The following is a 14,503-nucleotide window of genomic DNA, read 5'->3' as shown; positions in this document are numbered from 1 at the left end:
ACAAAGTTTTTTAAATATATCTGTAACCTTCCATCTTTGTGACTATGTTGTTCTCACTCTCTGGAATCCTTTCTCTATATTTGTTTGAATTGTAATCCTCTTATTCCTCTTAGATAAAAATATTTAAACTGGTTCTACTTACTATAGTAAGCACATTCTTTCTGGCATTTAAATGCAAAAGAAGTTATGTTCACATCTTACTTTATGTAATAGATTGTGAGTTCCTTCGCAGTTAATTTATATTAATCTTCGTGTCCAGAAGGTTTGACATAACACTTATGAATAGCAAAGTTGTAAAACGATACTTATACTGCAATCAGAGCAAAACTGTGGATACTGGTGAACTTCTGCATATTTTCTATAGTCTCTACACTGGTTGATGATAAATACAGTGCCTAATTATAATGAAGGTGAATATGTAGGTAACTCTGACATATGTACCATTTGTGTTGTAAACAATCCAAAAATTTTTATGAGCTGGGAACTATTATCATATAATGTATACTCAACATAGAATACTGAAGAGAAATGAAGTTCTCAGCATCTATTAAAAAATGTATGTAACAGGATTCATCTGCAACACTTCTTTTATTTCAACACTATTAAATAGTGAAAAACTGAAACCACTCATTTGGTTAGAAATAATTCTCACGGGCTAGGAATGGTCCTTAGCATGCGTGAAGCCTTGGGTTCAATTCCTCAGTACTACATACACAGAAAAAGCCAGAAGTGGCACTGTGGTTCAAGTGGTAGAGTGCTAGCCTTGATCAAAAGAAAGTCAGGGACAGTGCTCAGGCCCTGAGTTCAAGCCCCAGGACTGGCAAAAAAACAAAAAGAAGAAGAAAAAGAAAGAAAAGAAAAGAAAACGAAAAAAGAAAGACTTCTCTATCACAAGAGTGGATACACTGCTATATATTCACAGGACAAAGTACTAGTCAGCAACAACAACTATTACGATATGCAATAATGTAAATTTGAAAGATGAATAAGTCAGACACAAGAATGAATACACAAATGGAGTATGATTTCATGTACATATAGCTAAGCAGACAAAACAAGTCTACAGCGAAAGAGGTCAGGGAGGTCAGGGTAGTGGTTACCTTAGGCAGAGGGAAGGAAGGTGGCTAAAAGGGGAAATGAGGTAGGCTTTTAAGACACTGGTAATGTTTCTACATCTGGGTGCTGATTCATAAGTGTATTCACTTTAAGAAATCATTCTGAACTATTCTGAATTATAAATATATTATAATTTCCCAAATACGTTATACTTCAGTAAACTATACTTTAAAAACTATAGAAATGGGATGAAAGCAATGGGATAAAGAAAAACTCAACAGTGGATAAAATGTTTGGAGTCTCCTGCTGTTTTTCTTACCACCGCCAGTTAAATTTGCTAATTGTATTTCCTATAAATTCTTCCAGGCATAAAAGGCCTGGTAGCTGCAAATTAAAATAACTATCTCTGCAAGACAACTTTTATGATAGTGGACAGATTATTTCATGTTAGGTTAAGATTCGTACATTAAATGCAGAATGGAGAACTAAGTATAACTTCATAAATTAGTGAAAGCATTTTTAAAAAAAAAAAAAAAAGGACTATTTGATGGAATATTCAGATACAAAAGGCAGGCAAAACGCCATTCATTAAAGCATGAGATAGGAAACAACTAAAAGTCCATCAATAGGAGCCTGGTTAAAGGAATGGTTGCAATTACTCAATGAGTTGTCTGTAGCCATTTAAAAAAATTTAAAAGTCAGGGATCAGTGGCTCACATTAGGAATTCTAGCAACTTTGGAGGCTGAGAATGTCAGTACCATGTTCCAGGCCAGTACAGACAGAAAAAGTCTGTGAGAGTCCATCTCCACAAAGAGAAACGGGATATGAGGGCATGTGCCTGTTACCCCAGCAATGACAGGAAGCCTAAAGTAGGTGGGTAACAGCTCAGACACATGTGGGGTAGGAAGTGAGACCCTACTCTAAAAAATAACCAGTGGAAAAAAGGGCTGGAGGTGTGGCTCAACAAAATCAAGCCCTAAGTTCACACAGAAGAACCACAAGAAGAACAAAAGGAAAAAGAAGGCGGAGAAGAGAACGAGAACAACAAGCCTGCTGTTACAATGCACACTTATAATAATCCCAGCACGTGCTAGGCTGAGGCAGGAAGAATGCAAGTTCAAGGACGGCACAGGCTACATAGCAAACTCAAAGACAGGGGCGACATACCCAGACCCAGTCTCAAAAGCAAACAAAAAGGGAAACACTCAAGTGATAGAGTGCCAGCTAAGAGTCAAAACCCCAAGTGATAGCATGAGGCCCTGAATTCACGTCCCAGTACCAGCACACACCTACTCATACGTACATACACATACACACGTACACACACACAGAGAAAGAAAAAATATGAAAACTAAGTAAAGGTGGCTACTAGGGGAAAGAAAAACAGAAAGTGATAGAAAAGGAGATTAAAATTATGCCTTTGTTTTATAGCTTTCACTTGGGAATCATGTTTTACCCAATGTTTTAGAAAACAAAAAGGCCATCAAAGATCTTATTTTAAAAAAAGAAGTTAACTATATTGTATTACATAATATTCCATTGGTGATCTAACTACACAGGGAAGAATTATTTCAACAGACTTTAAAACACAGGATATAACCAAAAAACAAATGTCAGATGGCATTTGTGAGTTTTGTAACTAGTAACAATGCTGATAGTATGATTTTGAAACAATTATACATGCTATAAAATAAACCAATTAGGGGCTGGGAAGGTGGCTCAGTGGTAGAGCGCTTGCCTTGCATGCATGAGGTCCTGGGTTTGATTCCCCAGCACCACATAAGCAGAAAAAAAAAAAAAAAAAAATCTGGAAGTGGCGCTGTGGCTCAAGTGGTAGAGCGCTAGCCTGGAGCTGAAGAGCTGAGGGACAGCACCCAGGCCCAGGGTTCAGGTCCCACAACCGGATCCAAAAAAAATTAAAAAATATAAAAAAATAAAATAAACCAATTAAATAATTGTAGTTAAGATTGCCAGTAAATAGGATTTTCACTTTAGGAGATAGACATTTAAAATTTTTAAAGGTAAGGGCTGGGAAAGTGGCTCAGTGGTAGAGTGCTTGCCTTGAATGCAGGAGGCCCTGGGTTCGATTCCTCAGCACCACATAAGCAAAAAGGAAAAAGCCGGAAGTGACGCTGTAGCTCAAGTGGTAGAGCGCTAGCCTTGAGCTGAAGAGCTGAGTGACAGCACCCAGGCCCAGAGTTCAGGCCCCATGACCGGACCCAAAAAAGAAAAAAAAATTTTTTAAAGTAAATAAAAACAAAATCCTTCATTTGAATAAAAATGAGTATTAATTTACTTTTTAGAACAAGAAAAATGTAATATGTTTGGCAATGTCCCTTGAAAATATATAAAAATAATGATGCCCAGTGGCAATGAAGACTTCTAGAAGGCAGGATTGTCACTAAATACTATTCCTAGTTAAAAGAAGAGAAATCATCGGTAAAAATGGCTCTGGAACAGACATATGCCTAGAATGATAAATTCTGTGCTTGAAGGATCTACTGAGGTGCCAGGAACCAGTGGCTCACACCTGTAATCCTAGCTACTCAGGAGGCTGAGATCTGAAAATCAGGAGTTTGAAGCCAGTCCAGGCAGGAAAGTCTATGAGACTCTTATCTCCAATTAACAGAAAAAAGCCACAAGTGGTGCTGTCGCTCAAGTGGTAGAGTACTAGCCTTGAGCAAAAGGAGCTTAAGACAGTGCCCAGAATTCAAGACCCAGAGCCAACAAAAAATAAAATAAAATAAAATAAAATTACTCAGGTTAAATTAAAAGGATATAGAAAGCCAGGCACTGGTGGCTTACTACTATGGAGAGTGAGATATGAAGACTGTGGTTCCAAGCCAGATCTGGCATGGCAGGAAAGTCCATGTGACTCATCTCCAATTAACCACAAAAAGCAGGAAGTGGAGCTGTGGCTCAAGTGGTAGAGCCCTAGTCGTGAGCAAAAAGCTCAAGGCCAGCACTCAGGACAAAACTATGTTTCCAAGAAAACTATAACAGAGCTAGGAAGGTGGCTTAGCAGTAGAGTGCTTGCCTGGAATGCATGAAGACCTAGGTTCGATTCCTCAGTACCACATAAACAGAAAAGGCTGGAAGTGGTGCTATGGTTCAAATGGTAGAGTGCTATAGCCTTGAGGAAAAGCAGCTCAGGAACAGTGCCCAGACCCTAAGTTAAGCCCGAGGACTGGTTAAAAAAAGGAAAGCAAGAAAAAGAAAGAGAAAACAATAATAAACACCATCCCAGAAAGCTTCAATGGTCACCTTTGAAGGTTGCTACAACATCAAATCATTATTTTAAAAATAGGTAAATAAAACATACTGCCTGTCTTGCACACCAATGTCAGAAGAAATGGTAACTAGTAAATTATCATTTGGTAAACTATAATGGATCTCAAAATTTCAACCATTAGCACTGAGCACTAACTAGAAACTTGTCAGAAATGCAAGATTATGGGAGTGGGGCCCAATTTTCTGAGATTTTGCTAGCCCTCCATATATGAACCTTGAGAATCACTGACTCACCGGATCCATTCAATGGGCTATTCTGCTCCATTAAAAAGCCAGGTGCAGTCGGGCGCTGGTGGCTCACACCTGTAATCCTAGCTACTCAGGAGGCTGAGTTCTGAGGATCACAGTTCAAAGCCAGCCCGGGCAGGAAAGTCTGTGAAACTCTTATCTCCAGTAAACCACCAGAAAACTGGAAGCGGTGCTGTAGCTCAAGTAGTAGACGCTAGCCTTGAACAGAAGAGTGCAGGGACAGCGGTCAGGCCCAGAGTTCAAGTCCCAGGACCAACCAAAAAAAAAAAAAAAAAAAAAAGCCAGGTGCTTGTAGCTCACACCTGTAATGCTAGCTACTCAACCGGCTGAGATCTGAGGATAGAGGTTCAAAGCCAGCCCAAGCAAGAAAATCCATGAGACTTTTATCTCCAATTAACCACTAGAAAACCAGAAGTGGAGCTGTAGCTCAAAGTGGTAGAGTACTAACCTTAAGCAGTAAAAGCTCAGGAACAGCGCTCAGACCCTGAGTTCAAGCCCCATGTCTACCAACAATAACAAAAAAAGTAAATACATGAGATGGGAGGAGATCTATGTACTCTCTCTGCCTTTTCCATCCTGCCTTAATCCCAGTCTTAACGCAGAACAGATTCAGAAAATGCCAAACACTAGACTCAAGGTCATTAAGGATTTCAGAGACAGAGACTGGGACATAGATCTGAAAACAGGGGATTATGAAAGAGTCAACATCTATGCAAAACATCTATGTAAAAAATTCAACTAAAATTGTTTATGAAATTTTCCAGAAAGAAAGGAAAGCTAAGAAGATGAAAACTGGAAAAAACAAAGAAAAGAACATGAAACTTGACCAAAAAGGAGGTTCTCCTTGGAAGATCTTACTAATAAGACTCATAAAGCAAAAAAAAAAAAAAGTAAAAGAACTCATAAGAATATTCCCCAGGGGCTGGGAAGGTGGCTCAGTGGTAGTGCGCTTGCCTTGCATGCCTGAGGCCCTGGGTTGGATTCCTCAGCACCACATAAGCAAAAAGAAAAAAGCCAGAAGTGGCACTGTGGCTCAAGTGGTAGAGCACTAGCCTTGAGCTGAAGAGCTGAGGAACAGTGCCCAGGCCCAGAGTTCAGGCCCCATGACCGGAAAAAAAATATATATATATATATAATATATATATATATATATATAAAATATATATATATAATATATATATATATATATATATATATGTTCCCCAAAATGTCTCCAGACTAAAAAAGGCCTAGCTCTTTGTTAAAACTTTTAATGTTCATAATTTTCACAAACAAGTTCTTTGGTATTTTCGTCACCTTTGTATGTGGTTGGTTTTCTTTCCTAAAACAGCTGCTAATTCGTCAGAAATATTACAAACTTAGCTGGGTATGGTGGCTCACGCCTGTAATCTTAGCTTCTCAGGAGGCTGAGATATGATGATCACAGTTCAAAGCCAGCCTGGGCAAGAAAGGCTGTGAGACTCTTATCTCCAATCAACCACTCAGAAAACCAGAAGTGGTGCTGTGGTTCAAGTGGTAGAGTGCTTGCCTTGAGTTAAAGAGCTAACGGACAACGCCCAGGCCCAGTAGTTCAAGCCCCACAACCAAAAGGGAAAAAAAAAAAAAAAAAAGAATATTACAAACTAGTATAATATCCATATTGTGGAGATTCTATCAAAAGACTGCATTTACTTCGCCATCTCAATAACTTTGCAATACTTATTTTCCCGATATAGACAGAAATCTTTAACAACAAATCACACAACAGAAGAGGAAAGCAGGCCAAAAGTCCTCCAGGAGTCTAACAGTTCCATCAGCAAAAGGCAACCATAACTGTATAAACTGAGATGTTTCACTATCCCACATGTTCTTGATGCCAACTCTGTCACTTTAACCACGAGGATTACTTTAGGGACAAGTGAAGCATTGAGGCTTGCCAACCATGTTTGGGGTGACTTGGAATAAAATGTTCTGTGTTAAGGGGTACTCTATATGGCCAGACCTACAAAGAAGTAGGTCTTTTAGCGCTGTGGTGGTGTCCCTAAAGAGACAAGTTAAAATGCTGCTGCAGTTCTCACAAGGTGTACTTTAAAGCCTAAGACCTAGAACATTCAAACATTTAAAAAAAATTGAAAAACCTATGGTGCCTCAAAACCTCTCCCATTCTTAAACCTCATTACCAAAAGGAACATAAATGTATTTGTTATCTATTCAGCAAAATCCAATAGAATCAGGGGAAACACCTGCACACATATACAAACATATACATACACACAAAAAAATTGTACTAAGATTGTGAAATGTTTATGTAGAAGAAATAATCTATTCTGGAAAATGAGGCCAACTTTGGAATCCTAAAAAAAGAAAAAGTAACAAAATGTTCTTTAAACTGTGTCAAGGAAATCTAGCTTAAACAAAGTATAGTGGCTCACACCTGTAACCCAGCTACTCAGGAAGCAGAGATCAAGATGACTGTGATCTGAGGCCAGCCCAGGCATGAATGAATAAATAAATATGACAGAAGGGAAGGAGAGAGAGATATAGATATAGATACAGAGAGAGAGAGAGAGAGAATGAGAGAGAGAGAGAGAAAATACCCTTTCAACAAAAAAGCCAGATCCAGATGTGGTAATCCCAGCTACTTGAGAGATACAGGCAGGAGAATCTCAGACTCATAGGGAAGACTCTATATGAAAAATAACTTGGTAAGTAAAAAGGGATGGAGGCATGGGATGGACCAAGTGATAGAGCACTTGTTAGCAGCACAGGCTCTGAGTTCAAACTTCAGTATTGGGAGTGGGGAGGGGAGGGAACTCACTCATTAAATGAGTAACTTTAGGAAATGACCACAAACAGGAATATCTTTGTTAAATCAGTTCAAATGTTATCAGAACATTCATCAGATATTTAGACCATATCTTCTTTGATCCAGGCGTCAGAAGTACAGTAGTGTACCAGTTAGACAAAGTCTGCACCCTTACAAAACTTAAAATCTAGTTAAGGACATGGATCCATAAAAATGCAATTATACTGCAGACATCCTCACACATACCCCCATAATGCAGTATATTTAATAGGTTTATTTTTGTTTGTTTTGCAATGCTGAGAATTGAATGAACCTAAGGATTTGTATATGATAGGTAAGTACCATTAAGGTCTATCCCCAACCTAATTCACGTACCATTTTGAAAACTTCACAATTAAAAAACTCTGCAAAGTCAGGCACTGATGGCTCACATCTGAGGATGTCAGTTCAAAGCCAGCCCAGGCAGGAAAGTCCACGAGACTCCTATCTCTAATTAACTACCAAACCACCAAAAGTGGAATTATGGCTCAAGTGATAGAGTACTATCCTTGAGCAAACAAAGCTCAGGAACAGTGCCCAGGCCCTGGGCATGAGAAAATAAATAAAAAAGCAATCACAACAGAAGAAAACAACTGTCACAAGGATGTAATTCAATGATAGAACACTTGCCTAGAAAGCATGCATAAGGATATAGGTTCTATCTGCAGCACAAAAGAAAGGAAGGGTAGAGGAAGAAGAAAGAAGGAAAAGAAAAACGTGAGAAAATACAGGAGAATACAGCTAAAAAAAAAGATGTGTTGTAGCCATAGTATTCCAAATAATGTATAAATCAGATAGTCTCAAGAACTACCAAGAAGTCTCAATCAGGCCCCACAACCAGAGGAAACACTTGAAAGAAGACTGGAGAAGAGAAACTAGGGAATGAAGGACTGTGGGAATTTTAACATTTGAGTACCTGTCATGCCATTGAATTCTCAAAACTACTCTAAGTAAGGAGATGCCTTAGATACCTTTTAAAATCTCTGCAGGGGGCTGGGTAGGTGGCTCAGTGGTAGAGCGCTTGCCTTGCATGCAGGAGGCCCTGGGTTTGATTCCTCAGCACCACATAAGCAAAAAGAAAAAAGCCGGAAGTGGTGCTGTGGCTCAAGTGGTAGAGCGCTAGCCTTGAGCTGAAGAGCTGAGGGACAGCGCCCAGGCCCAGAGTTCAGGCCCCACAACCGGACCCAAAAAACAAACAAACAAATAATATCTTTGCAGGGTCTACTATTATTCTCTAAACAACCCAAGTACATACGTGTGTGATGTGTGTGTGTGTGTGTGTGTGTGTGTGTGTGTGTGTGTGTGTGTCTGTCTGTCTGTCTGTCTGTCTGTGTCTGAGTGTAGTGGGACTTGAACTCCAGGCCTAGGCAATGTCCATGAGCTCTTTTGCTCAAGGCTAGCACCTTACCACTTGAGCCACACTCCTCTTCAGGCTTTTTGTGGCTCACTGGAAATGAGAGTCTCATGAACTTTTCCTGCCTGGGCTGGCTTTAAATCTTGATTCTCAGGACACAGCCTTCCAAGTAAGTAGGATTACATGCATGAGCCTCCAGTACCGGGCAGTTTAGGGACTTTTAATGCAAAACTGAGTATGGTTTGTTCCCCAGATGAGGTGATATAAATAAGGAGAACTAGAAGCACTGCTCTAAGGTTTTATGATGACAAAAGAGAATGAAATTTAAGAACTCAGCAGGTAAGTACCAGAACGTAAGTTTGAAAACCAAGCGATCTGAGCTGAGAAGGCAGGAGACATAAAGAACGACATTGGCGCCCTTCACTGAACGACATGACAGTGCTTCTCAGCGCGATACATACAAATGCCACCGGGGCAGAAATCTGAACTTACATCCAATACACACCCACACCTCTTTTTTTTTTTTTAAGTCCGTCATGAGGCTTGAACTCTGGGCTTGGGCGCTGTCCCTGAGCTCTTCAGCTCAAGGCGAGCGCTCTACCGCTTGGGCCACAGCGCCACTACCGGGTTTCTAGTGGTTTATTGGAGATAAGAATTTCACGGACTTGCCTTGCCCAGGCTGGCTTTGAACTGTGATCCTCAGATCTCAGCCTCCTGAGTAGCTAGGATTACAGGCGTGAGCCACCAGTGCCCGGCCTCACACCCACAACTCTTCAAAAGGCTAGCATGCCAAATTTTTTTTTGCTTGGTGGTACTGGGGTTTGAACTCAGGTCTTTGAGCTGCTAGCCTATCACTGTATCACTTGACTCATACTTCCAGTCATATTTTTGCTGGTTATTTTAGAGAAAGAGGTTCTTGGACTTTCCTGCCTGGGCTGGCCTAGAACCTCCATTCTCCAGATCTCAGCCTCCTGAGGAGCTGGGATTATAGGAAGGCATGAGCCATTGGCACCTGTGGCAAAAGTTTAGACTTTGATAAGAATTTGCTACAGCTCTTTTTTTTTTTTAATGTGAGAAAGGACAAGAGTACAGAAGGTTTAGTTAGAATCTTTGCTACAGACAACAACAAATGTTTCTATTTTAGGAATATAACAAAAATATAGGGGCTGGGAAGGTGGCTCAGTGGCAGAGTGCTTGCCTTGCATGCATGAGGCCCTAAGTTCAATTCCTCAGCACCACATAAGCAGATAAAGCCAGAAGTGGGACTGAGGTTCAAGTGGTAGAGCCCTGGTCTACAGCTGAAGAGCTGGGGACAGTGCCCAGGCCCAGAGGGGAGGGGGGGAGGGGGGAGGGGGGAGGGGGGAGGGGGCAGGAGGGAAAGGGGAGGGGGAGGGGGGAGGGGGAGGGGGAGGGGGAGAGGAAATTTTGGGGGGGGAGGGACAGGGTTCTTGCTGTATAGTCCACACTGGACTTGAACTCAAGATCCTCCTGCCTCAGCTTCTCACAACACTTAGAATTAAAACCCAGTTATTATAATGCAGTCCCACTCCTGGTATCCACCCAAAGGAAACAAAAATATTGTTTCCAAATAAAGATTCGTATACAAAATACTCAAATAATTGTTCATATAGCCCAAATCTGAAAAACAATTCAAATACCCTTCAACCAGGGAGTGGTAAACAATTGTATAACCATATAATGGAATACCATTCAGAAAAGTAAGAATGGATGTACTAATAAAGTCAACAACACAAATACATCTCAAAACTATCATTCTTGATGAAAATGAGACACATGGCTATACAAAGTATGATTACACTGATATGAAATGCTAGAGAAGTCAAAACTGTAATGACTCAGGCTTTGGTGACTCAAGCCTGTAATCCTAGCTTCTCAGGAGGCTAAGAGAGGAGGATCACAGTTCAAAGCCAGCCAGGGCAGGAATGTCCATGAGACTCTTATCAACAATTAACCACTAGAAATCCTGAAGTGGCGCTGGGCTCAAGGGGTAGAGTACTAGCCTTGAGCTGAAGAGCTCAAGGACAGTGCCCAGACCCAGAATTCAAGCCCCACCACCTACCAAAAAAAAAAAAGTAATGAAAAAAAGTAGATCAGGTTGGGCACTGGTGCCTCACCAGTAATCCTAGCTACTCAGGAGGCAGAGATCTGAGGATCGTGGTTCAAAGCCAGCCCTGGCAACAGGAAAATCCATGAGACTCTTATCTCCAATAAAGTATTCAAAAAAAGCCAGAAATGGCACTGTGGCTCAAGTGGTAGAACATTAACCTTGAGCAAAAGAAGCTCAGAGACAGTGCCCAGGCCAAGAGTTCAAGCCCTAGAGCAGGCCAAAAAAAAAAGTAAGTAGGGGCTGGGAAGGTAGCTCAGTGCTTGCCCTGGGTTGGATTCCTCAGTACCACATAAGCAGAAAAAGCTGCAAGTGTTGCTGTGGCTCAAGTGGTACAGCACTAGGCCCACAATTCAGGCCCCACCACCACCCACAACAACAACAAAAAAAAAAAGACAAAAAGTAAGTATAGCAGCTACTCCCTTGAGTGCAGAAGTGGTTAGTGTCTGACTGCAAAGACATACAAGGAAGCTTGATGGAACTATTCCAAGAAAAATTCACTGGAGTCATGAATACACAGCTGCATATATAAAACACAATCCACAGAACTGTACCCTTTAAAATGTACTTACATTTTACTGAACATACATTGTGGCTCAATAAAGTTTTTTAAAAAGATCTTAGCTGATGATATCTGCATGTCACTAGGTGACTTGTGAGGTCAACCACAGTCTTCATTTCCTCTCGTGTACACTTGTACACATATCTTATTTTTAAAGCAATTGCTTCTATGTCATGCAGTTATTGGGCTTCCACACTGGAAAAAGGATTATACAGTTACCTATACCCTATTTGCCCTATCTCACAAAGAGGTTATGAAATACCCAATAAGATAACTGATGAGAAAGTTCTTTGGCAACTGTAAAGTATTACACAATTACACAGTAGATTTAACATTTTTTCCAAAAATAGACATGAAAACCATTTTTACACCCAGGACCTGAGATCCTTGTAAATTTGAGTATCCAAAGTCATCCTTTACTCAAAAATAACAAATAGTTGCCTGTTCAAATGTCCTTTGAAATATCCCTCCAGAACCTGCTTCCTATTGTGTCTCTTGGGTTATTTAATGTCTCAGTGTAGTATTATTTAGTATTATCTTCACTTTCATTTTTCAAAGAAAAAGAAAACTGTGAAGAAATATTTTTTTAAGTCAGACCAGCATGGTAAGACAATTACTTCTCAGTACAGGGAGAAAATTAGTATCTAGAAAACTTTTACTAAGCACTTTTTCAAAATGTACAAAACTGAGATTTTCCTTCCTCTACGGTAAAATTTCTCGACATGCAGTATTTTAATTCCACATATCTTTACTGTTTCCTGATGTGACTTGCATTCGTGAGAGGGTAATTTTTTTTTAATATAAAAACCTTTAAAACCGGTGTGGTACAATCATTTCACACTTTTGCCTGCAGCAAAATTTCACAGATTCTCATTTTTTCCGACTGCTATTATACAAGTGGGCTCTCCTCTCCTATCAAGTTGGAATGATAGTTGACATTTGGCCTAGTGGTGCTTGCCATTTTCCACACTGCGGTTTAAGTATGGAGGCATCTTGGAAGACACTACATAGTCTCCTTCCAATGGAGTTTCAAAAACTGGATTTCCCCCCCCACCCCACCCCGAAACCAAGTTTCTACCACATCTCACAAGCTCGGAGTTATACCACCGGCAACAGGTACTGCAACCCCAAACAGACAAAGCCTACAAAATACCACCTCTCCAAAAAAAAAAAAAAAAAAAAATATATATATATATATATACATATATATATATATATATATTCTGCTATCGTTTTCGATCTTTAAGGCTCCTGTTCCGTAACAGGTGTAATAAGTGGGGGGAGGGGGGGAGAGGGACTCCACAGCCAGTTCTAACGCCAAGGCTTCCACCACGAGACTCTGTACCACTTCAGCCTGGTCAATAGCAATCCTAACCTCGCAGGTGTCACGTTTCTCCTTCGATCACACTAAGGTCGCTCAGTCTGATTTAAAAAAAAAAAAATGCACGGCTCCAATTTGGGTTCGCTACACCCCCCCCCCACCCCTTTTCTTCTAAAAGGGTTCCCTACACCCCGCGCCCCCCCCCAATCTTACACTCCCAGGAGCGGGCCAAACGTGCACCTCGGTTCCCCGATGCCAGCCCCAGCTGGAAAGGAGCCTTCCCACAGGGCGACTTGCTCACGGGGAGGAGGGGAGAGGGCTGAGGTCCAATCCAGCCCGCGCCCAATTCCCCTTTTGGCAGCCGGGACCGCGGGAGCCCCAGCTACTCCGGCCGCGGTGCCGTGGGGTGGGGGGGGGGGGGGGGGACAGAGGCAGAGCGGCGGCGTGGCTGCGGCCGGACGTAAACAAACCCACTGGGAGTGGGGGGTGGGGGGGTGGGGAAGCATGGCGGAGGACGGGGTGCGGCGAGGAGACCCGGACCCGGCTCTCCGGTTCACGTCCCCCCCCCCCCTCGCCCCCACCACAACCACACACACCCAGCCGCCGCCGCGGACCCGGGACCCAGCGCGCGCGCGCGCGTGCGCGTGCACGCAGCCGCAGGGGCCCGAACCCCGAAGGCCCACCGACCCCCCCCCCCCCGGAAACTCCCGAGGCCCCTGAGGCCACACGGGCTGCGCGCCCCCCCCCTCCGCGCCGCCCCGCAGCGCGCCCCCTACCTGAACGCGCAATCCGGGTCCCGGGCGTCTCGGCCTGGTGAACCCAGTCCGTTCCTTTTGCTGAAAAGCTTCTGGAACAGCGTGGGGGCCATGCTAGCCAGTGCCAGGCCTCCGTGGTGGGGGGGAGGGGGGAAAGGAGGGGAGTCGCTCGGCTTTGGGGCGCTTCGCTTAGGGCCCCCAGCTCCTACAGCCGCCCCGCCACCCCCATGGGCGCCTCAGTCATATGACAGAAATTAGTCACTTCAAACGGCCACGGCGCGCGGGGCGGGGCTCGAGGCGAGGCCGGCGTTGATTGGCTGGCGGCGAGCCCCCGTCACGTGTCGGCGCGCGGAGGGCGGGGGGAGCGGGCGGGGGTGTGGGGCGGGGCCGGCGGGTGAGTCCCGTCCCCGGGCGGCTCACGAGGCGGGGCGTGCCCTGAGCGGAGGGCACAGCTCGGTGGCTGGCGAGGGTGCGGGGCGGGGAGGAGCGCCCTCCGGACGGGTTCCTCTGCTGAGGCTGTCGGTGCCTATCTGGGACTACGGTGGGGTGACGCAGTGAACGACGACGCGGACCGTGGAGTGCCTGAGTACCCGCGACCCTGAGAGGTGCCGACGGCCCCGCCGGGCCGGCGACTCTCCGCCCAGCCCGCGCGGCCTCCTGCGCCTCCGCCGCCGAGAAATCGCCGCAGCGGCCGGGGGTTGGGCGGGGGGGGGGGGGGGGGGGGGGGCAGGGGACAATCGTTCGCCCCCCCCCCCTCCTCAGAGTTCTCAACTAGAAAACTCCTGACACCAGCCGGCAATTCGTCTGTGGGAAGACCCCCCCCCCCCACCCCGGGACTGGAAGTCCAGGCTGTTTCCCTTGGTAACCCACAAGAATCCCATGGGAAACTCTGAATAGCTAAACCCTTCGTGCCGATTGTTTTTGAATTCTGGGGGCTGAGGGTGTGTATGTATAGTTGGAGGGTG

The 14,503-nt window shown here is 43.7% G+C and overlaps 1 protein-coding gene across 2 annotated transcripts in view; it reads right to left on the bottom strand.

Moving 5' to 3' along the window:
• Positions 1-13,774, bottom strand: part of Fnip1 (folliculin interacting protein 1) — a 90,312-nt gene extending 76,538 nt beyond the window's left edge. For both annotated transcript variants that reach the window (XM_042688803.1, XM_042688804.1), the window contains exon 1: positions 13,560-13,774. In XM_042688803.1, the coding sequence (XP_042544737.1) occupies positions 13,560-13,651 (92 nt within the window). In that variant the 5' untranslated portion in view covers positions 13,652-13,774. The remainder of the gene's footprint in view (positions 1-13,559) is intronic.
• Positions 13,775-14,503: the final 729 nt, after the last annotated feature.

This window comes from Dipodomys spectabilis, unplaced genomic scaffold (genome assembly GCF_019054845.1).
Source record: "Dipodomys spectabilis isolate Male_0828 unplaced genomic scaffold, ASM1905484v1 ptg000119l, whole genome shotgun sequence".
In the NCBI taxonomy this organism is placed as follows: domain Eukaryota; kingdom Metazoa; phylum Chordata; class Mammalia; order Rodentia; family Heteromyidae; genus Dipodomys; species Dipodomys spectabilis.
This window is presented reverse-complemented; position numbering and strand designations above follow the sequence as displayed.